The sequence below is a fragment of the Ursus arctos genome, unplaced genomic scaffold (assembly GCF_023065955.2).
Source record: "Ursus arctos isolate Adak ecotype North America unplaced genomic scaffold, UrsArc2.0 scaffold_28, whole genome shotgun sequence".
Lineage (NCBI taxonomy): Eukaryota > Metazoa > Chordata > Mammalia > Carnivora > Ursidae > Ursus > Ursus arctos.
The window spans coordinates 6,439,888-6,462,300 of NW_026622963.1; the positions used below are offsets into that span (position 1 = coordinate 6,439,888).

The 22,413-nt window shown below is 40.2% G+C and overlaps 1 protein-coding gene across 5 annotated transcripts in view; it reads right to left on the reverse strand.

Moving 5' to 3' along the window:
* Window positions 1-4,804: 4,804 nt before the first annotated feature.
* Window positions 4,805-22,413, reverse strand: part of UACA (uveal autoantigen with coiled-coil domains and ankyrin repeats) — a 92,595-nt gene continuing 74,986 nt past the window's right edge. For 3 of the 5 annotated variants that reach the window (XM_057303588.1, XM_057303589.1, XM_057303590.1), the window contains exons 14-16: window positions 12,216-14,954; window positions 10,048-10,200; window positions 6,585-8,184 (exon numbers count right to left, since the gene is read on the reverse strand). In XM_057303588.1, the coding sequence (XP_057159571.1) occupies window positions 8,011-8,184; window positions 10,048-10,200; window positions 12,216-14,954 (3,066 nt within the window). In that variant the 3' untranslated portion in view covers window positions 6,585-8,010. Of the gene's footprint in view, window positions 5,018-6,584; window positions 8,185-10,047; window positions 10,201-12,215; window positions 14,955-22,413 lie in introns of those variants that run through there. The other 2 variants (XM_026478424.4, XM_026478423.4) reach the window with 1 other exon arrangement.

The following is a 22,413-nucleotide window of genomic DNA, read 5'->3' on the forward strand; positions in this document are numbered from 1 at the left end:
CAATTCACTTAAAAAAAAAAAAGCCTCCAAGCTCAAGAGAGCAGCTCCCCTTTATTCGACTGAGGCATGTAAGTTTCAGTCCTCAGGACTGGCGCTGGCGGCCCCACCATGATGGTTCAGCCCTCGCCATTTGCACAGAGAAGAGGTTTTAATTGTGCATAAATGGGAACGCACAGCTCCTGTGAGACAATGTTTGCAGCAAGGAGGAGGAAAACAAATTCTAAGTAGCAGTCATTTTTATTTTGGCTTAACAGATTTTAGCAGGAAGACTCTGAATATGAATCGGCTTCATTTTTAAATCCTGAAGACAATTTCTGAAGCAGCCCATAAGGTGCCACTTTAGTCTGAGGCAATTAAAAAAAGCCTAGAATAGCAAGGAAGAAAAATTGCACCATTTGTTTGGACATTGCAAGAGGGAAAAGTTACAAATTATATGAACTCCATTCCTACATCCTCCCTACATCTATTTGCTTTGATACTCTTCCTGGGCTTTTGGAGGTGGGAATGGGACAAGAGGCATGGCAAGAAGAGTGAGAAAGCTATATAATGCTTAGGATACTGCTTATCATGTTCTAATTGCCATAATGCGAAGGTGTTACAAGCACTTAATAAAAAGGACAGCGCAGACTTTCTCCCCATAGGCCAGTGGGTCTTCTCAAGGGTCGATCCCCTCTTTGATAATTTGGGCATCACTAAAAAAAAAGTAAACACTTTTCAGAAGTAACTTCTTTTTTTTTTTTCTCCTTTCATGGTCCTTAAGGACCACCAGAAAAGGCATTTTCGAACTTAAATTCTTTACGATCTAGAACGACCTGGAAACTACTGGAAATGTAGTTTCTCAAAGTGAAATACCAAGACAGGGTGCCCAGGTACTTGGATTTCCTGCAAGACCCACTTTTAAAGTGGCCTTTACAAGCTTCTTGTACCCTCTAAGAAAGCCACTTAATGAGGAACAAAACTAATTAGTATAAAATCAGACTGGATCTGTATAGTAGCTGTTCACAATGTGGAAAACCACTCTTTTTTCATGGCTTATTTTCTTTTAAAATGTATGCCCTTTTCCCATCCTTAATGCGTTCTGTATGTATGAAACAAATACTCTTCGCAGCGGGACCTGGATTCGGAGGCCTCAGAACCCAATAAAAGAGTCCTGTAGCTTAATGGTCCTTAAATGCTCGACATCTTTGTCACTTAACGTAAAATCCATCTGATCTAATAGCCGTGACTGAATTATAGATATATAATTTTTTTTCTATTAAATGTTAATCTTCTGACTTGGCAGAGCAATAGAAGCTCTAAATTATTAAGAAGGCAATAACCTCTCTAAACTCTTTCCTGAATTCAGAATATTCCCAGGACTGCTATCTTGAAAAACAAATCGCAAAGCTGTTTAAAATATAAAAATCAGGCCCATTCAGTACAACAATTTGATGCCAAATATCAATTATAACGGGCATTGTTTTTATTGCTGTCTCTCCTAGTATTTCATGGAGTCGAACGTATGTATGTATGGAGGTGAACACGCAGATACAGACACACACACACAACTACTGGGGAAGCAATCCTCCCAAGTCTTGGCTCTTTCTCATTTACATATGACATTTGTGTAACCTTCCCTTTTTGGTTGAATCCATTCACCACCGATGTTTGTTGATGCGGGCATAAATAATGAACTTGCCCTCCAATGCGTAAGTCATGCCCATGACCAATTATGCTCACCGGGAGTGCTCTCGGTGCCCAGGGAGCTTCCCCGGAATGCCACCGCTGCTGCAGTGCCTGGTTTTGTTTTGTTTTAATCTCTACCATCACAACTCTTGTGAGCCAGAGGCACCTACATGTGACCAGAGACAGAAGCCGCGCTAAGACGCAGGTCACTATTTCCCTGGAGAGGTCCGATCTAGGCAGAACTTCCAACAACAAAGTCTAAGATCCAGTGTAGTTGGGGATATCCCTGAATGAAAGGGAGCAGAGATGCCCATTTTCCATGTTGTATTTTGTACATCATATATTTTACAGTGCCGTTTTTTCCCTCCTTTCTGAAACGCAGTCATTGCTGAAGAGCACTCACAACATGTAGCAGCCAGGAGCGAGGCCCAGGCTCTTCCTTCTCTGGCAGGCGTGTGCCGCCATATTTTTGCATGCTCAACACAGGCAAGCGTCTTTCCATCCTTATTCTGGTGCCAGAGGTACTGCCATTACTTCAACGTACAGAACTCGCCAGAAGAAAAAAGACCACGTGAGAGTGCAGAGTCCAGTGATGAGGAGACTGAAGAGGCAGTAAGGAGGAGTTGTCTTGCACTGTGTGACGTGGGTGTCGAGAGAAGCTTCCGGCCACGGCCACCTATGATTTCGCTTCAGTGTGAGCGGGCACCAACACACCTCGTCATCATGGGTACCAAAAATGAACCTGAAACTCTTCCCTCTTCTACTCTGAAACACGTACACCAAGAACAGACACCTCCAGGTAGGTAAGAAGCATGCGTACAAACGTTTTTAGGTGCTTGTTCGAGGAAAGCTGGTAACACTGGGGGAAAAGCGCTCATGTTCTGAAGCAGCAAGACTCCTAAAGCAGCAAAGATCCGACGTGTAAGAGAGTTTTAAACCACAGAACATTTGGCTAGGGTCAAGAGCAAAGGCTGAAATAAAGAGCAAGCCATCAGAAAGATTAAGCTACATTCATCTGGAGTTTTAGAACAGCGCGGGTATAGCTAGTGAATAAAGTCACTGTAATATTAAAATTTAAGATCTTCATTGAGTGAATATTCAGTTTTAATAGTTCTTTATAACGCAGACCCTCTGGCAAAAAGAATGAGCTTTCCCGATGAAGCAGGAATGGTAAGAATAACATGGAACAGTGGACGAGTAATAAAGCTTTCAACAAAGGAACGCACCCCAGTAGGAGTCTGGTGGTTCTTTCAGAGAGCACTCACGTTTCAGACACAACTCATCCTCCTTCAGACGTCCTAGTTTTTCTGAACACAGAACAGCAGAGGGACCAGCATCACCCACTCGGTATATTCCACTTGTTTACTATGTAAGAAGCTTTAGCCTTCAGGGTTATAAATGCGATCTCTGCCTCTGATATCAAAAGGTGGGTGAATGCGACAATGGGATTAATTCAAGGAGGTTACTTGCTCCTCCACTCTATGTGGCTGACTGAAAATGGGCAACATCATCCGTACACCGGACCCCATCATTCTCTACACCGAATTCTCCGAAGTGGTACATGGCATAAATGACTTTGTATATCTTTTACGAGGGTGTTCAAAACAACAGTCCACATTTTATTGGTGATTGAAGACAAAGAAGGTACACATGAGGTTCCCCTCCCACTTCTATTAGGGAAAATACAACACTGAAATGTGAGTATTCAGTAAAGAACATTCTCTACTTCAGAGCTTCAAAGGAGACCTAAATAAAACTCATGAAACTCATGCCAAAGGACATTAAATATAAAAATTAAAGGAATCCAAATATTGCTCATGTAAACTATCTAAAGAATTAAAAATAAATCCAATTCTGACTTTTCACTGTTGTTTCACACTGAAGAAATGTGATGGTTCCTGGAGGGAGAAGCTACTTTGATGGCTCTTTGTCCTTGCTATTATACAAAATTGGGACCAAAAAAATCTGGTTCGGGGGTTCCTGGCTGGCATAGTCGGTGGAGCATGCACTCTCGATCTTGGGGTTGTAAGTTCGAGCCCCACGTTGGGCACAAAAAAAAAAAAAATCTGATTCAGGATGCTCAAAGATTATTGCTAAGACACATTTTGCAATTCAAAGAAAACTTGGAGGAATTCATTTTTCAGTTTATTTGCTAACAGTCAAATTAGTAATCTTCAATCTGAATGGTAAACAAAATATTAATAAAAATAGCAAAACATATAAACTCTCCTTAATGAGATGTAGTTAAAAAAAATGGGTTACAATAGAGTATACTAAAACATGGCCAATTTTATTACTTCCTTGTGATCTACAATCTTATAGTTTATTATTGCACTTTCGTCTAAAACGTGAAAAATCTGTTTTCTAAAATCAGTTCTCTAATTTTGCATGAAAACTGCATTTCACATTATTAATTTCATTAGTGCAATTTTCCTATAAATAAGTACCAAGCATTTGGAGGATGTGTGTATAATGACTGATTACTATAGTAGCAAATGTCAAAGTAATTGCTTAAAAAAGCCTAAAATTTTTGACACTTTGCAAAATCTAGTATGCCATTTGTCATAGTTCTCTAAATACTATGGCGAGAGAAATCACCACAAGTGAAAATTAAGAGACTATTGTGGATATTATGAGGCCATGTTAATATAAATTCCTGATACATTCTACCCTTGCCTGTTTTTAATCTAAATGTAATCTAGCACTTTATGAAAAGAAACGTATTTAAAGGGGCATAAAAGTTACTCGTGTAAGAAGAAAAAAATCTGTACCTCTAAAAGAAGTCAAAGGCACTCATGAAGTTACTGCAATAAAAACGCAGCTTGGCCAGCCAAGTTACGACGCATTCCTCAACATCACATTCGGTCTCGCGGCTCAACTGAAGACCTGAAGGATCTTTTGATCTACTTACCAAATTAATTTCCCTGAAAGAAATCTTTAAACAATTATTTCATATGGACCTACGAAAGTGTGTTATGTTTTATTAGGGATGCAACAGCTTAAAAATACGTGGCCCAACCAAGGCAGCGTTAGGCTGTTTGCCGAACTGTAAAATTACCATATATAGAATGTAAGATTTGAACTGATATGGAAAAACTCAGTAACATAACCATCTAATTAAAAAAAAAAAACTTGCCGATGAAACAAAATATACTTTATTTCAATTATACTAGCACAAGGCGGCCCCGGAGGCCACGGAAGGCCACGGAAGGCCATGGAGTGGCACAGGGAACGCTAAGCACCAGCAGCTAAAGCACACACCGGCGGGCCGGGACTGCGCTCAGCACACGAGCCCCTGCCGCATCTGTATGATCTGGAGTAAGGCCGCCTGCACATCTTCGTCCATGTGACCCTTGAGGAAAAGAAGAAAGGCAGACGTACTTCATGTCATCTTCATTTACACAAGAATTCTAAAGACCAAGGCTTCAAAACAGGGCCTAAGTGGCTGCGATTCACCAATGCTAAAGCCTCATCATTGTCACGATATTCTAAAGGACTTACTGGAAAGGAGGGCAGAGCTGTGTGATGGAAAGAAAGAAAGTCAGCTTACATGTAGTACAGACCAGCTGCTCTCAACACTTACTATCAGAAGATGGACGGACAAACTCCTCTCCTTCTCTCTTTTTCAATAATGGCTCAGATAATAGGAGCAACGTGAGTTATAGTTGAGCAAAGTCAATTACAAGTTAATTTTTTTCCTGCTCCTGCTGAGAAATGTTTTTTGTTAATTAGAAAAGTAATTAATGAAAAAGACCCCATACTTATATTCTTATCCTAAGTAGGATAGCATGTATGATTTTGCAACTTGCCCTGTCACCTAATGTCGCCGAGTCTTTCCCCAGCTGTCTGACAGCCATTGATGGTGCTGCCCACCTTTACGAGCAGACTCCTAGAGAAGAAACTGCCCAGGCTCAACTGCTAATTTTGCTAAGCACTACAAAACTTCCCTCTACAGGTACTGTCCCAATTTACACTCCCACCAACAGGGTATATATGCCGATTTCTCAGACACCTTGGCCAACACTAAGACGGTCATCTTGTTTAATACTTGCCAATCCCATAGGTGGAAAATGGTACCTCCTTGTTTATTTGCATTTCCCCGTTACTGAGGAGGCTGAGATCTTTTTATATGAATGTTAGCCATTTATATTTAGGAAGAAACACTGAACTTAAAAAGATGGCAAGAGGTTGATTAAATGCGAGTCAATATGGTAGGCTTACAACACCCTCTTCCCCTTTTTCTTTGCTTGAACACTTGAATAGGTTTCAGCATAACACTTCCTATTAATATAAAAAGTTATGCTTCCAAAATCTGTTTCTATAACAGCAGGATGTTTAAATTTCAAACATTAGCCATAGTTGACTAAACTGAATTTCTTAGTTAACTTTACGATGCCAGAAGGCAAGCCTATTTCAGATGCCAGTTGCTTTTGTTATGTTTCATTAGGAGTCAGTAGAATTTCAACTTGCGGAAGTATACATCAGACAAAGTTGAAGGCTCTGCCGTGTCTTTCGGGGAGAGCATGCTCCTCCTCCTCTGGCCAATATCAGACCTGAATGAGTGTCTCATCCTTTCGAACTTCTCTACCATTTCCCTCCTAAAGTTCCCATTCTGCTGTCCATCAACTATCTTCTCTAACAACTGCAATATATAGGTGACCCTTGAACAACAGGAGTTCAAACCATGGGTCCACACAGACACAGAGTTTTTTTTTATTAATACCATATGGTACTATACATGTATTTTCTCTTATGATTTTAATAACATAAGCTGACTTTATTGTAAGAATACAGCATATAATAAATATATAACAAATATAACATACCAAATGTGTTAATCGACTACTTATTATATATTATTATTATTATATATTATATTATATTATATTATATTATATTATATTATATTATTATATTACTGGTGAGGCTTCCAGTCAACAATAGACTATTAGTAGTCGAGTTTTTGGGGAAATCAAAAGTTATACGCAGATGCAGATTTTTCGACCATGCAGGGTCAGCACCCCTGCCTCTCACTATTCAAGGGGTCAACTGTACTTTCAAATCCTGGCTCGTCTTCTAGCTCCTCAAAGGAAAGTAGCCAATCATACCATTCATTCTTTTCCATTTGTTTCCCACTCATCTCCTATAGAAAAGGAAGGCTTTTTGATTTTAAGAATTTGACACTGTGGGTGCGCCTGGGTGGCACAGCGGTTAAGTGTCTGCCTTCGGCTCAGGGCGTGATCCCGGCGTTACGGGATCAAGCCCCACATCAGGCTCCTCTGCTGGGAGCCTGCTTCTTCCTCTCCCACTCCCCCTGCTTGTGTTCCCTCTTTCACTGGCTGTCTCTATCTCTGTCGAATAAATAAAATCTTAAAAAAAAAAAAAAAAAAGAATTTGACACTGTGAAGTTTCTTCCTTTTTATTATTTTAGCTAGTTCCTTTTATTAAAAATGACCTTCTTGGATGCTTTCTCTCATCTCAATACCTTTAAAAAAAACCAAAAAACAAAAAACAGTGTGGGCTGACACTTCCAATCCTAAACAAGTCCTATTATATCTCACCTGCCATTCTAACATTGTCTCTTTTAATCCATCTTCCTGAAAAATCTATCCTGAGAATTGTGGAGATGCTGATCATAGGGTTTCTACAGAGCATTAAGTATGGTATTTTCATATGCTAAACATTTTCTTCGTGTGATTTTTCTAAAAAAAGCTTTCTCATTATACCCCCAAAGAAGGGAATTCTTGATCTTACGCTTCATTGAATTTAAGCCTCAATAAATAAATATTATTGATAATCTCCCAACCGAACCAATTTTTTTTTCTTACATTCTTACAATTTTCTGCACACCTTGTCATTTTTGCACTTTTATAGTATTTCCTACATTTCAAAGAAATACTCCTGAGAAACAGTGAAGTCCTTTCCACTCTTTTTAGCTGACAGCCAGGTATGGATGTCAAGGCATTATCTCCAGCTAGCAGTACCATTAACATGGGCTGCCATCGTTATGTTGCCAAACCGTCTAGAAAATGAGTGACAAGCAGATGGAGAGAACACTAAATTTAAGATGTTGTGTTACCATAGAGCTTTGTAAATTTCTCTGGGAGATACACAAGCCATGATTAAAAGAAACACAATTATTTTTAAATAAGCATATGGGATACAACTACTTTACACATCAATGACTTTCACATAAATTTACTTGAAAATAAAAAATGGTCTTCTCTAAAATGGGGATTGAGAAGTGCAGCTGTGTTGAGCACCAGGTGATGTATGGAAGTGTTGAATCACCGTATTGTACGTCTGAAACTAATACAGTTCTGTATGTTAAATATACTGGAATTTTTAAAAAATAAAATTGAAAGTATCTTTGAAGGAAAATAAAAAGAGTAAACTGAAATCTTTTCCAAAGGAGGAAGAGTTTTTGGGGTTTTTTGTTTTTGTTTTTTTTACCTGTGCAGCACTAAGAAGATGTGTCCGATAAATTGCAATCACCTCTTGGTGCTGTCTGTCGGCGTCCTAGAAATGTGGAAAGGTGGACAGATCAGAGTATCAGCATTGCCGTTTGCAAACACATGGAGGCCTGTGGCAACGCCACCTTCAGGCTTGATGCTACACAATGGTACTGTGCGCCCGCCACACCTTGTAACAAACCACCTTGGACCCACCCCATGCAACACTTCATAGCACAACAGTAGTATAAACGTCCCTTTCAATGTGTGGGAACATGCCTAGTGAAAGCAATGGCACTTGTCCTGGGTACCATGAGATTACTGCCTTCGTTCACGTCTAATGCCACGAGATCATCCAGACACTTACCGACGTCTACTTTGGATTATTGCAAAAGCTTCCCATCTTGTCTCCCTGCCTCTAGATTTTATTTCCTCTCATACTTCTGAGATTAAGATAGCTCTTTGCTCATATCACTTTTGGCTCAGAAACCTTGGGAGAAACTTCATTCCATATAAAAGAGAATCCAAACTCATCCGCTTGCTTCTTAACAGGTTTGGCAGTTCCGCCACAAATACAGCTCCTACAACCAGCCCGGCTGATCAGCTTCTCACGGCCCCATGGGTATCTGCCTCTTGCATTCCACCTCCACCCTTTCCTTCCTACGATTTCCCTTGCCTGGAAGATTCTCTGTGTTCCATTCACCTACCAAAACATCATCTACCCTACAGGGTCAGGCCAAGGTGTTCCCTTCCTCTTTAACTAGCTCCCACCACCACACCAGTGATCCTTCCTTCCTGTGAATTCATAATCACTTAGAATCTGGGATCGTATTCTCAATTCTATATTTGATATTTTTGGTCTTATTATTTACTTTTCGTGGATCTGGATTTTGCCTAACTACCCAGAACTCCCTGGGACAAAAACTTTGTACTCTCTTGATCCCTGACAGTGTTTAGCACAGTGTCATGAACATAATAAATAATAAACCAGTATTTCCAATTATTGAAGGGACTACCGTATCCTTTTGATAAGATCCAAATCAATAATTTGTCATCATTAATTTGTAGGCCAGGGGTACTAATAAAATGAACCCTTAAAAAACAGCTTTCTTCTATTCAAAATCAACTCCTAACCAATTCCTATAAAATCGGAAATTATTAGCAACAATTTACATTTGAGTAGGATATGTTTTCTTTAGCATTTCCATGCCCGTTATGTTACCTCATCTGATTAAAAAAGCAAACAAATAAGTAATCAGTTCTCATTAGCCTACTTTACAGATAAAGAGGCCAAGGATTAAGAGGAATGTCCCATGTAACTCGCTTTTAAGTGGCAGAGTGTAGAACTGGGCTCCCGTCTTCAGTTTCCCAATCCAGTTGCTTTAACATAGAAAGGAGATACATATACGCATATAGGATACCTATATATGGATATATTTATTTCCATATGTTTTCTTTTAATATATAGGTATAAAGCCAGAGGGATGCCTACCTTTATTTGTAAGTATAAAGTATAAAATACTGTATTAAACGAAAACCTCCTTTAGTTGAGTAGACCAATATTTTAGTGAATGTGCTGCAGTTACGAAGATACCAGATTTGGAGTCAGCCAGTCCCAGGATTAAATTCCAGCTGCATGTCGCTAGGCATCAGGGATTTTCATCTTTGTTTCCTTAAGAGTTAAGCGGGGGAATAAAACCTTGTAGGGCCGTGATGAAGATCAAGGTCAAAGGACGTGAAGCATTCAGGACTGTGCCTGGTGTAGCGAAGGCACCGAATACACCGCTAGTACAAGGAACTTGGAGCAAACGCGATTACCCTCCTGGACCTGAGCACAGCCACACATTAATGTGATTTCTAAATACACGTTCGCCCACTACCGTGAACCCGCACACAGGGGCACGCCGGCCTCCGGGTGCGGGGTACTCACAGCCAGCTGCCGCTGCAGGGACTTCACTTGCTGCTGCAGGCTGTCGATCAGCGGGCTCTGCCTCCTGCTGGGACCCCCGCTCGGCACCGTGAGCTGTGAAAGGCCACTGAGTGCCTGCTTCAGTCTTTCCACGTCATTAAGCAGTTCTGTTATCTTATAAAGAGAGAAAAAAGGAATGGGAAAACCCTCTATTATTCCCTTACTAGATTCTAACGAACACCTTCACACAAAAATCACTTCTTGAGGCATACAACTTATCTTTACAGACCAGAAAATTGACGTGCGAATATCGTCAAGATTTTTATCAACAGTATATGCAATATGTAAGTTCTTTCATCAAATTCCTCCCGGTAAATTCCTTACAAAAGCATTACCAAATTGAGAATAAACGTATATCCTAAGATTTGAGTGTGACCTCAGTCTCTTTAGTCTTAGATGATATTTAAGTACTTATGAAAGTCTACAGATTATCTTCTGGGTCGTTTGAAGCATAGGAACTTATGGGGCATTGCCTCCAACAAAGTTTGAAAGGATAGCATGGCGCGTGGAAGTCTAGCATTAACTTATGTGCCTGGTTCGTGTCAAGAATATATGATTTTTGGGGCGCCTGGGTGGCATAGCGGTTAAGCGTCTGCCTTCGGCTCAGGGCGTGATCCCGGCGTTACGGGATCGAGCCCCACATCAGGCTCCTCTGCTATGAGCCTGCTTCTTCCTCTCCCACTCCCCCTGCTTGTGTTCCCTCTCTCGCTGGCTGTCTCTATCTCTGTCAAATAAATGAATAAAATCTTTGAAAAAAAAAAAAAGAATATATGATTTTAGACTACTTTGTCTTTAAAAGGGAAAAATAATCAGGAGGCTGTTCGGACTAGTGGAGAGAGCAAAAGCTTTGTTTAAAATCATCCTGATCCGTTATTTATTAGCTATGTGAGGTTGGTTAATCTCCTTTCTTTTTCTGAGCTTTAGTTCCTCTATCAGTGAAAGGGCTAAGCTCTTTCGTAGTTAAGAAAATCAAATGCAATTATAAATGTATGCCTGGTATGTAGTATATGTTCAATAAGCGGCAACAATTTTAAGTAGTTATTAATAACTTGCCATTATAATTACACTCTATTATATTCGTAACCACCTTCTGAGTAAGTGGAGGGCATTTAAATTCTGGGCCGTATGAGCAGATGGGTCATGTTATTAGCACTTGCACTTCTCCACTGAGGAGGGCTAGGAACGTGTCTGCTCTTAGAACTCCCCAGAACTGACCAGAGCACGTGGCATATAAAACGCATTCAAGAATTATTTACTGAACTGATAAAAATACACCCAACCTTCCTGACTTCTCGTCTTCATAGTACACACTTTATGCCAACTATCAGTTTCAAAAATATTGTTGGGCGCCTAGTCTGTAAATTATATCATGAGAATGAATGAAAAGAAAAGGTAAGTTACAAACCTGAGCTTACTGGCTGGTTGAGCAGCTCAGCCACACGACTCTGAGACAGCCATCTAGACATTTGAAATGGATGGCGGCACTAACGGAGACATGCATTTTGGGAGAGGAACAGTTTCCTGGAGGCTAGATTGGACAGTGAAGGCTTCGGGAAGGAGGATACGTGTTGAAGCGGGCATGAAGGAACATACAGGACTTAACTCGGAAGGCAGGAGGGGCAGGGCATTCTGGGTGAGGAGACCAGTCTGTGGAAAGATATGAGGACACAGTGTGCAAGGAATTGGGGGGGCTTGGTTACTGGTATGGGTGAGCGCCAAGACCAAGTCTAGGATGCTCCCCCGTTTCCTTCGTTTCCTGCAGCCCCGAAACGGCTTTCTTTCTCCTCTCTCTCATCACCCTTCCGGTACCCTAAAACCCACTGGACTGACCATTCACTTATGAGGCAAGTGAACGTTGAGTCTCCCCATCTTTCCTCAATTCTTGGCTATACCAGTTGAGGAAACCGAAGGAGAAAGGCTTTTGTTTGTAGGACTTTCTTTTTTTTTTTTTCAATCCTGAATTTCTTTGCCCACCGGCAGTCTAACTGGAAAGGTGGCATTTAGTGGTCACATAGTCAATGCTTCTGTAGCCCTGTCCTGTGGGAGGCTGTGGTAAAGGGCCCTGTCCACTCCGGCAGCCCTGCTCTGGGGCTTCCAACGGCAAACCATGCAGACTGCTCGGTGCCTACCTTATTATCTTTCGCTTCAATTTGTTTGGCGGACTCCTGTATTCTCTTCTGTAACTCTGTGATTGTTGTTAAGGACTTATCACACCGCTCCTGCTGATCCTTGATTTCTTGCTCTATGCTGAAATGCAGTAATTCCTTCTCGTCCTTGGCAGACAGGTGCTTCTTTTGGGCATGCAGCACCTCCTCACAGGCTTCTTCATACTTTCTATTCAGATTGGCCAGCTTTTCATTTAGGTTGGAAATCTGGCCCTCCAAATCACTTTTTGTTGCTTTATATTTAGACAAATCGACTACTTCTCTCGTCTCTAGTTTTTTTAATGCTTGTTTTGTGTTCTGAACTTCAGACTGGAGTTTGGAGACCTCTTCGGTTTTGTTCTGGCTTTCTTCTTCCTTTTCCCTCAGGCTGGCCTTTATGATGCCCACTTCCTTCTCGAATGCTTCCTTAATCCGCAAATGCTCTGCCAGGGGCACCGAAGAGTTCTTTTGGTTCTCCAACTTCTGATGCAGTTTAGCCACTGTCTGCTGCTCTTTCTCATAACACTTCTGCTTATTCTTCAGTTCTTCCTTCAGATGCTCAATAGTGCCATTAAGAGATTTTTTCAGGGCCTCGACCTGTTCCAATGGGACATGCTGCTTTTGCAGAAGGGTCTGGGCTGCAAGAAGCTCAGAAGTCCGTCTGGCATTTTCGTCAACCAGCTTCTCCTTCTCGGTCTTCACCTCCGTGTATTTCTCTAACAGGTCTTTCAACTGTTTGTTTAGCTCCTCTGCTTTCCTGTTTAGTGCTCTCTCCGTGTCATGAGAGTTCTCAAGGAGAACATTCTTATCCTTCAAATCCTTCTGAAGAGTGCAAATCTCCTTCTTCAACTTGTCATTCTCTTGCTTGCACTGCTTGGCCTCTTCCTCCCTGACTTGGTATTTTTGTGTCTGCTCTGATAACTGTTCTTTTAGTTCTTTCTCTGTTGCTTTAAATTTTCTCTCACACTCTTCGAAGCTGATGATTGGAGCATATTTGAGCTTAATGCATTCCTGTATCGTGTCAAGTTCCTTCTTCTGGGCTTCAATCTCGGCATGCAGTGTCACAATCTCCTCCTGGCCCTTTTTGTAGTTAGCCAGAATTTCCGCACTGTTATCCTGTACCCTCTTCATGTTCTGGTTTATGGTACTCATCTTCTCCTCGTGCTCTCGGAGGCTGATGTACTCAGCTTTCATTTGCCTCTGAGTGTTTTCCAGGTTTCTCCTGAGGATTTCATTCTCAGCTTTTGTTTTTACAAATTCCTGATTAAGATCTTCGAATTTTTTCTTCGCATCTAGTAATTCTCTGTTGGCCTTATCCAGTGTGCCACTCAATGCGGTTTTTACCTCCTCGTGGGTTTTAGCCGGCACATACTGGGTACTCAGGGTCTTTTTCAAGTTAGTGTTTTCAGACACGAGTGCATTTATTCTCTCTCGGTCTTCACCGCACTTCTTATTCAGTTCAGACAGCTGTCGTTTGAGGTCAGCGACGCTGGATTTCAGAGCCATGACCTCCTTTTGGTGTTTCTCGGGAGGCACGAACACAGTTTCCAGGCGGCTAACGTTCTTACTTAAACTGTCATTTTCCATCATCAGTTTCTCCATTTCCAGCTTCTTGTCTGCGTATTTTTGTGTTACATCTAAAAGCTGTTTCTTCAGCCCATCGACAGTGACGTCATGTGACTTTTTCATCTCTTCGCTGACTTGAAGAGGAACATAATGACTTTTCATTTCACTTGTTAAGTCCTGTACTTGCTGGTTGAGGAGCTTATTATCCAGATAAACCTTTTCCACGTCCCTCTGCAACGTCTGATTTTTTGACGTCAGTTCGGTGACCTTCTTCATGAGTTCCCCTGCTCTCTGCTCCAGTCTGCTCTTGAGCTGCTCGTGTTCCTCTGGCTTGACGTGCTGAGCAAGCTTGGCCTTACAATTCTCAAGCTCTCTCTTTAACTGTCTGATTTCACCAAGTGATTTTTCATACTCTCTTTCCGTCTCTCCTATTTTTTTCACCTTCTCGTTTACTTCACTCGATAATAAGCTCTTCAGGCTTTCAAATTTTTCTGTCGGAACTGAAAGGGCCAGCTTTGCTAAGAGTTCTTTTACCTGGCCTTCCGCCTCGGCGACCCTCCTTCCCTTCTTGTCTCGCTCCGTTTCACACGTACTGAGTTCCTTCTGCAATCGCTTATTCTCTTCCACCAGCTTGCCTTCGTCCCTCCTAAACTGTTCTACTAACAGTTCGTTTTGTTTGATTTGGTTTCGCAATTTTCCCACTTCTGCTGACACGCCCTCGTATTTCGCTTTCATGTCCTTCAACTGGTCCTTCAGCTCCTCCGTTAGCCTGTGGCTCCCTGTGGCTGCTTCACTTGTCAGGTGCTCTTTAAGGGCAAGAAAGTGTGTCTGCATTTGTTTTACTTTACCTTCGGACTCATACATTCTCTTCTGCACATCTTTCAGTGCGTCTTCTAACTGCTTTATCTGCTCGTCCGAATCCTCCTTGATGCGTTCACATTCTAGCGCTAAGGCTTTGCACTCGGCCACCTTGTGCGCCAGCTCGTTCTGGAGCTTGAGGCGGTCTTGTTTCGCGGATTCGCAGAAAGTTCTCATGGCTTCTAACTCTTTCTTTAAAATGTCACTTTCGGAATATGAGGTTTGATTGGTTAACGACAGCTCCAGTGGTCTTAACACGGACCTGCTCTGCATGTGGGCTGGCACCCCTGGGGAAGTACACTGAAAAGGGGAACAAAAAAGGTACTCATCACAAAAGCCTAAAGAAGACGTTGGCTTATCTGCTAAACTTATAAAGTTCCCACATCATCAGCAATCAAGGGGTTTTCAGACTAGCATATTAGAAAACTACAGTAGTGATTTTTGAGGCTAGAAAAGCCATTCTGGGTATGATTCCCTTCACATGTTCTCAAGCAGTGATGCTTAGAGAGTCTGTTCACTTTACGTGTATTTCTGGCAGAACAAAGAAAGAAAATAGATGTGGCCTCTGAGGACTACTTCTTCTTCCTTTCCCCATTCACAGTAACTACCCACAAGTGATATCAACTTTATCAAAACACATTTATTATTTCTATGCTTTATGGCATATTATGTGCTTAGAACTTCCAATTCCAAAGAAAGTCATCGGAACACTTAAATCAAAACAAGTACTGCAATTTTAAATCTGCAAATTTTATAGAATGATACATTAAGTAACTTCTAATAAGATATATAATTTCTGAATATCCTCGTTAACTCCAATGTAATGTTCTTAAAACTATAAAACTATAAAAATACCACCAAAATAAACACAGCTAGTATGAGTTGTCAAGAGAATATTAGTTAAAACTCACAAAGATGAAACAAGTTTTCTTCTCTCAAGTAGGATGAACTAGAACTTAGAATATGATCTAAGTACAAAATTTGATTGACAACTTACTCCCTTCACTAAGTGTTGACACAAAAAAGAAGTATAATTAACCTTCTCATGAAATAGTTCATAAACAGAACATATAATCATGAAAGACTAAATGTGATTATTTTATTTTTTCCCATACAGCCTATTAGAGTAAGGGCTCTTTACAGCTACTAACTCATTGATAAAAGCCATGTGCTGTGCACACATTCCGCTATTTTAATAGGCGGGTTTTACTGTTGTTCAGTTAAATCTATACTGCCTTCCTCAGGATCAAGAAGAAGAAAATTAAAAACATAGAATAATTTCCCAGCCTCACTCTGCTTCTAAATTACCTTTCAATTTACCAGTGATCTTTAGACTAAAACTGCGATAATTTACCAATTGTTTACACATCTTTACAATGTCCATACTTGTTTTATTACAAATATTTATCTAATCTTAAATACTTTTCAGATAATATCCATTTCCTCAACTTAGAATCTTGTAAGTTTCCAGCTTGAAGTGATTTTTTAAAAAAAAGATTTTATTTATTTATTTGACAGAGAGAAAGAGAGAGAGCACAAGCAGGGGGAACGGCAGGCAGGCTCCCCTCAGAGCAGGGAGCCCAACACAGGGCTTGATCCCAGGACCCTGGGATCATAACCTGAGAGCTGAAGGCAGATGTTTAACCAACTGAGCCATCCAGCTACCCCTCCAGTTAAAGTGATCTTAAGACATCACAAAGACTAACTCATTCTGCCTATAAATGACAGAATGTAAAAAAGCCTTTAAGGGGCACCTGGGTGGTACAGCAGTTAAGCGTCTGCCTTCGGCTCAGGGCGTGATCCCGGCGTTATGGGATCGAGCCCCACGTCAGGCTCCTCCGCTATGAGCCTGCTTCTTCCTCTCCCACTCCCCCTGCTTGTGTTCCCTCTCTCGCTGGCTGTCTCTATCTCTGTCAAATAAATAAATAAAATCTTTAAAAAAAAAAAAAAGCCTTTAAAAGCCCAAATATGTATCACTTCAGTCCATGGGAGGTGCTAAAAATGCAAACTTGTATCTACTGGAAAGTAAAGGTCAGAAGCAGATGAACAAGTAAATCGGCCAACACTACCTCTTGGAAGCTTTCCTTATTTTGAGGTGAATTTCCAACACATACAATATGTATTTGAATACAAGGAAAAATACATTTCAAAGCCAAAAAAATTACTTCTGAATTATTCATAACCTGTCTTCCCCTCTATATGGGCAAATATGAAGAGCTGACCAAATGCTGTTAATAAATACAGGCTTACTCTCAAAGACAATGAAACTGTAATTCAAATCTCTAATTTAAGCCACCGTCATCAAAAACACTCTAGAGGGCACCAGAAACAGTAATATCTGCTTTCATTAAACTCAGAATACCAACAACTTTTCTTTGATAATGAAAACCTTATTCAATGTATATGTACTTATCACTGTTTTCCTCTTTTTAAAAAGGCACGAATATTTTTAATAAATATTTTTTAATTAAAAAACAGAATTACCTGTGAATCTGCCATGTACGTTTGACCCTGTTTGAGAAGCATATCTTCTTTTCCTACATAAATCCAAATTAATGATATCTTAACTTAAATACCCATACCAAAGTAGGCTAAGAATTGATTTGGTGTTACTATCTCTCCTCTATTTTTCAAACAAAAGAATGAGTTACGGGGCGCCTGGGTGGCACAGCGGTTAAGCGTCTGCCTTCGGCTCAGGGCGTGATCCCGGCATTATGGGATCGAGCCCCACATCAGGCTCCTCTGCTATGAGCCTGCTTCTTCCTCTCCCACTCCCCTTGCTTGTGTTCCCTCTCTCGCTGGCTGTCTCTATCTCTGTCAAATAAATAAATAAAATCTTTAAAAAAAAAAAAAAAAAAAGAATGAGTTACGACATAAAATTATCCTTGTTCTAAAATATCCCTGTCTTTCCTTATTATTTCTATAGACGTCAGGGAAGTATCTATATTCTTCTGAATAGATACTAAGTTGGTTTTTAGAAATATATAAGATGGTTAGACTACATAAGCTACATGATTATTATAAAATATGTATCTTACAATCAGTCAAAATAAAAGTGGTGTTCTTTACAATTTATGGGATAAATATTACTATTGTACTTAGCTCGAGGATAATTTAATACTTACAGGAAGCAAAAAATGGATTTTCTAGAGGAATTATTTAGAATTAGCAAACAATCCATAAAAGTTAATATTAATTACAGTCTTAAGATAACTAAGACATAAGTATTTATGTAACTTCAAATTTTAAACTGCCTCCCAGCATTGAGACTATATCCAAAGATTTCTCCAAATCAAAAAACCATGTTATGTTTCTTTTCATAAAAAACAAGCTCCAAATCTCACAAGATAAATGCCGACTAATCAACAAGGCAAGTTTGGTAGCTCATATAAGATACAACTTAGAAATACAGGTGCCTAGGGAATATCAGAGCCTCAGCATTGCCAGATTTTAGGTTAGAGGCTACAGCAGTATCTTCACTTCCTCCTGTGTCGTGTGTTCAGGTATAACACAGTAGTTGAAGCCGAGCGGCAAGAATGTCATATACAGTTAGACAAAATAACTAGGTATAAACATTCTTCTGTGTTTGAACTGGGTGAACGGTAATGATAACCTATGCTTTTGTACTTCCGGTTACTGAAATGACTTCCTGATCCTAAATGATCGCTCTGAAATCAGAAGCATAAATATATGACGAATATTGCTTCATTTTGTTAAATTCTGTATCTATTTTGATCCAATCATTAAAGCCACATTTGCAACATTCCTTGTTTCTCCTGAGTATGATTCTACTTGAAACCACAAAAAGACACCACACTAGTGACAATTAGAGAGACCAGTTGGGAATAAACTACTTCACTAAGCATTTTAATAAAAGCAGCCAAGCGTTTCAAGGAAAAACTTTACTGCTCAAAAGAAAAAAAAAAGAAAAGTGAGCCCCACATGAACTGAAACAACATTCGATGCACATTCTTTGCTGCTTCTTTACCTCAAAAGGAAGAAAACGTCTTCCCTATCAAATGCAATCCCTATTAAAACACCAACAGCATTTTTCACAGAATAGAACCAATAATAGTACGATTTGAATGGAACCACAAAGAGCCCAAATAGCCCAAGCAATCTTGAAAAAGAAGAACAAAGCTGGAGGTATCACAATCCCAGATTTCAAGGTATACTACAAAGCTGTAGTAATCAAAACGGTACAGTAATGGCAGAAAAAAAGACACAGACATCAATAGAACAGAACAGAGAGCCCAGAAATAAGTCCATGCTTATACAGTCAATTAATTTATGACGAAGGAGGCAAGAGTATACAATGGAGAAAAGACAGTTTCTCTTCAACAAATCATGTTGGGAAAACTGGACAGATAAATGCAAAAGAATGAAACTGGACCACTTTCTTACACTATACACAAAAATAAACTCAGAATGGATCAAAGACCTAAACCTGACACGTGAAACTGTAAAACTGGTAGAAAAAAATAGGCCATAATCTCTTTTGACATTGGCCATAGAAATACTTTTCTAGATAGGTCTCTTCTGGCAAAGGAAACAAAAGCAAAAATAAATTGCTGGAACCACATCAAAATAAAAATCCTTTGCACAACAAAGGAAACCATATAAAGGCCACCTAGTGAATGGGAAAAGCTATCTGTAAATCACATATCTGATAAGGAATTAATATCCAAAATATAGGAAGAACTTACACACACTCCTAAAAAATAATCCAATTAAAAAATAGGCAGAGGACCTGAACAGACATTTCTCCAAAGAAGACATACAGATGGCCAATAAACTCATGAAAAGACACTCAACATCACCAATCATCACGGAAATGCAATTGAAATCACAATGAGATACCACTTCACACCTGTTATAATGGCTAGTATGAAAAAGACAAGAAAAAACAAGTGTTGGCAAGAATGTGGAGAAAAAGGAACCCTGTGCACTGCTGGTAGGAATGTAAATTGGTGCATCCAATGTAGAAAACCGTATGGAGGTTCCTTTTTTTTTTTTTTTTAAGATTTTATTTATTTATTCGACAGAGATAGAGACAGCCAGTGAGAGAGGGAACACAAGCAGGGGGAGTGGGAGAGGAAGAAGCAGGCTCATAGCGGAGGAGCCTGATGTGGGGCTCGATCCCATAACGCCGGGATCACGCCCTGAGTCGAAGGCAGACGCTTAACTGCTGTGCCACCCAGGCGCCCCAGTATGGAGGTTCCTTGAAAAATTAATAGAAATACCATATGACCCAGTAACTCCACTACAGGGCAATTTTCTCGAAGAAAACAAAAACACTAATTCAAAAAGATAATATGCACCCCTATGTTTATAGCAGCATGATTTATAATAGCCAAGATATGGGAGCAACCCAAGCGTCCATCCATAGATGAACGGACAAAGAAGATGTGGTGAACGTACACTCACGCTGGCCATAAGAAAGGATGAGATCTTACCATTTGCAAAACATGGCTGGACCTCAAGGATATAATGCTAAGTGAAGTGACTCAGACAGAGAAAGACAAATACTATATGATTTCACTCATATGTGAAATCCCAAAACAAAACAAATGAACACACAAACAAAAAGCAGAAACAGACCCATAAATCCAAAGAATCATCTTATGGAGGAGAGGAGGTAGGAGAATGGGCAAAACAGATGAAGAAGAGTGGGAGACACAGGCTTCTAGTTACGGAATGACCGTCGTGGGGATAAAAGGTAGAGTATAAGGAATACAGTCAGTGGTACTGTGATAACACTGTATGGTGACGGGGGAGCTACACTTACGGTGAGCACGGCATAACAGATAGAGTTGTCAAATTCCCATGGAGTATGCCTGGAACTAATGTCACATTGTATGTCAAATACTTTCAATTTTTAAAAGAAGATGTGCAGATGTAGTTCATGTTTGTGTATATGCACTAATATATACATAACATATACATGTACTAACACATACATAATATAACATGTACTAACATATACATAACATAACATGTTTGTGTATTAGTACTAACAGCTACGTGTCAAACTCACGGAGGTGACCACAATAAAAATGGTCAACAGTTCTGTAACTGAATGAATTCCACCTCCACTAATCCGTAGTTCCCCCAGGGTACAGAAAATGTCTGTAAACTTTGTTAAGGTCTTCGTTCTATGTAATATTTAATACTAGAGTTTGCAATAGCTGCTAAATGGGCTTCTACATGTATGGGTTGGGGGAGGCCTACACACAGAAGGAGTTCACAAAACTTAGTTTGGGTTTATTACCTTTACTTGATTACTCAAATAAAAATGGACAGATGAGTTGTAACATAAGATTAGCTTCATTCTAAAGTACATTTTCCCCCATATTTTTCCTATAAACAAAAGGGAACCGCCTACATATTATATATTACACATAATGCAGCATTTCTGTTGGCAGTTTATGAGGAATTTTTAGCATGTGAGATGACACAGTAGTAGGTACTCAATATTTATAAATAATGCATTCTTAGTTTTTAATGGCTGCTTTCATCAATATTGGGCCACCTGTAAAGTGCACCCTCTAATTTTCTTCTTGAAAGTAAAAACCTCATTTCTAGTATAAAAATCCATCCAAATGAATACATATCGACTAGAGAAAATGTCTTCGTTAGACTACAGGAAGAAAGCTACAAAACAATATTCCCGCGTGTTGAATGGGTATGCACACAAGCTATGCACAAAGGAAGTGGTGAAAGGAGATCAGTCAGGGGCTAAGAGGGCTGGCATTATGGGTGTGCTTATTTTCTGCCTTTAGTTTAACTACGTTTTCTCAGGTTCCTAAAATAAATGTGTTGTTTTTATAAGAAAAAATGCGTTAGGGGCGCCTGGGTAGCGCAGTCATTAAGCGTCTGCCTTCGGCTCAGGGCGTGATCCCGGTGTTCTGGGATCGAGCCCCACATTGGGCTCCTCCGCTGGGAGCCTGCTTCTTCCTCTCCCACTCCCCCTGCTTGTGTTCCCTCTCTCGCTGGCTGTCTCTCTCTATCAAATAAATAATCTTTAAAAAAAAAAGAAAAAGAAAAAAACGCGTTATTTTTCTACAATATATTATAGCCTCATTGAAAGTTATGGACTTGGCTCCAAGTTTGTCGAAAGCTACGGAAAAACATGTTATTCCTAAGATGTGAGAGTCCACTCTTAGAAGAAAAGTAATACATAAATACTACCCGATTACAGATTCCGACTGTGACGGATATTTCAAAAATCCCATATACACATCTGTATTTTCTCATTCGAGCTATTCTGAGCATAGAACCAGTCAGACCGCCTGGGTTCAAGTTCTGGCTCTGCCACTTCCTATTTATAGAGCCGCTCCGGGTAGACTGCTCTGTGCCTCAGTCTCCTCACTTACAGAGTGGAGGTAAGAGTAGGACCCACCACACAGAGTTGATGTGCTGATGAAGTGCGTGTATAGTACAGGCCCGTTTCTTGGCACGTGGGCAGTGCTACAAAATGTTAGCTATTACTGGTTTCACTACAAACCTTAAAAACAAACACCTTCAAGTGTGAAAGACAGAAGCCACTCTACTCGTTCATTACTTTATAAGCCTGTATTTCTGCATAAGCTTCAGAATTCAGTCATATCAGCCCAAACACGTATCCAGGCCTAACTCACCGCAGTGAAGTGTAAGACTGTGAAGTATACGGTGCAGCAAATGTCTGCATATGTACATCTCGGGTCACCACAACCCAGATCAAGACAGACAACATTCCCAGCACCCTCAGAAGCTTCTT